Source organism: Nestor notabilis, unplaced genomic scaffold (genome assembly GCF_000696875.1).
Source record: "Nestor notabilis isolate BGI_N333 unplaced genomic scaffold, ASM69687v1 scaffold13782, whole genome shotgun sequence".
NCBI lineage: Eukaryota > Metazoa > Chordata > Aves > Psittaciformes > Psittacidae > Nestor > Nestor notabilis.
This window is the reverse complement of record NW_009918441.1, coordinates 34,514-35,508: the sequence shown is the minus strand read 5'-3', so window position 1 is coordinate 35,508 and position 995 is coordinate 34,514. Positions and strand designations below refer to the sequence as shown.

Below are 995 nucleotides of genomic sequence, written 5' to 3'. Positions count from 1 at the left end.
ATGCCGTGGTGCCAAAAATCCCGGCGCCTAGCAACACCATGCTTATACCTCCTGCCCATGATACAGTCAGTCTCCACAACTCTTCAAGTGGTGAATCCACATACTGCATGCCAGAAAATGTATCATGTAGACCCCCAAATTCTGTGGAACTTATTTCTCCCGATGGAGACTATGATTACGACCAAGATGATTATGAAGATGGTGCTATTACTTCTGGTAGCAGCGTGACCTTCTCTAATTCACACAGTAGCCAGTGGTCACCAGACTACCGATGCTCAGTGGGGACATATAATAGCTCTGGAGCATACCGGTTTAGCTCTGAAGGAGCTCAGTCTTCTGTAAGTATCACTATTTTTATTATCTAATAATTGATATGTGCTTTCTGATTTACTTTTTTTCCCACTGTGCAGCCTCAGAGTCACTGTAGCTGTTCTTACAAATGTCTGCATTGTGTAGTTTGTCTTGCTTAGACTGTGTATGGACGTAGTTGTCTGTTGCCATCTAGATGCCACTGGGGTGAGTGCATTAGAGTTTGAAGCAGCTTGGATGGTGCTTGCAGTCCTAAGCTTATGCAAGGGTATGGTTCTATCTGTTTTAATGCAGAACTTCACATTATTTGGTGAGGAGCTCAGTGCATGGTGTTGGGCACACAATTCATAAGCAAAATTCTTCTCTGTGTGTGTTTGGAGTCAGGGTACCAGGTGGGGAATTGATTTCAGAAAATAAAAACCAGATTCTGTTACGCATGCAAGTTGCAACAGTATGGAGGAATAAACTGCTTATAGAAGTCCCTGAAATGCCAGGTGTATTTCAAGATTACTTGGAGAGTAAATTTCACATGATAGCAAATGTTAAAATTATTTGGGCAGACACTCATTCTGAGGAGGTGTTTTCCAGTGCTGTTTAGTGACTAGTATACTGTGGGATTTACTCCTACGAATGTTTTTTGGCAGAATATAATTTCCTCTGCTATTCACAGAATACTTCTGTGAGAC

The 995-nt window shown here is 41.9% G+C and overlaps 1 protein-coding gene across 1 annotated transcript in view; it reads left to right on the top strand.

Annotated features, from left to right (window-relative positions):
* MYO10 (myosin X) overlaps window positions 1–995 on the top strand; it is a 127,498-nt gene that overhangs the window by 102,311 nt on the left and 24,192 nt on the right. The window contains 1 exon segment of the mRNA XM_010009706.1: window positions 32–338. Coding sequence (XP_010008008.1) covers window positions 32–338 — 307 coding nt within the window.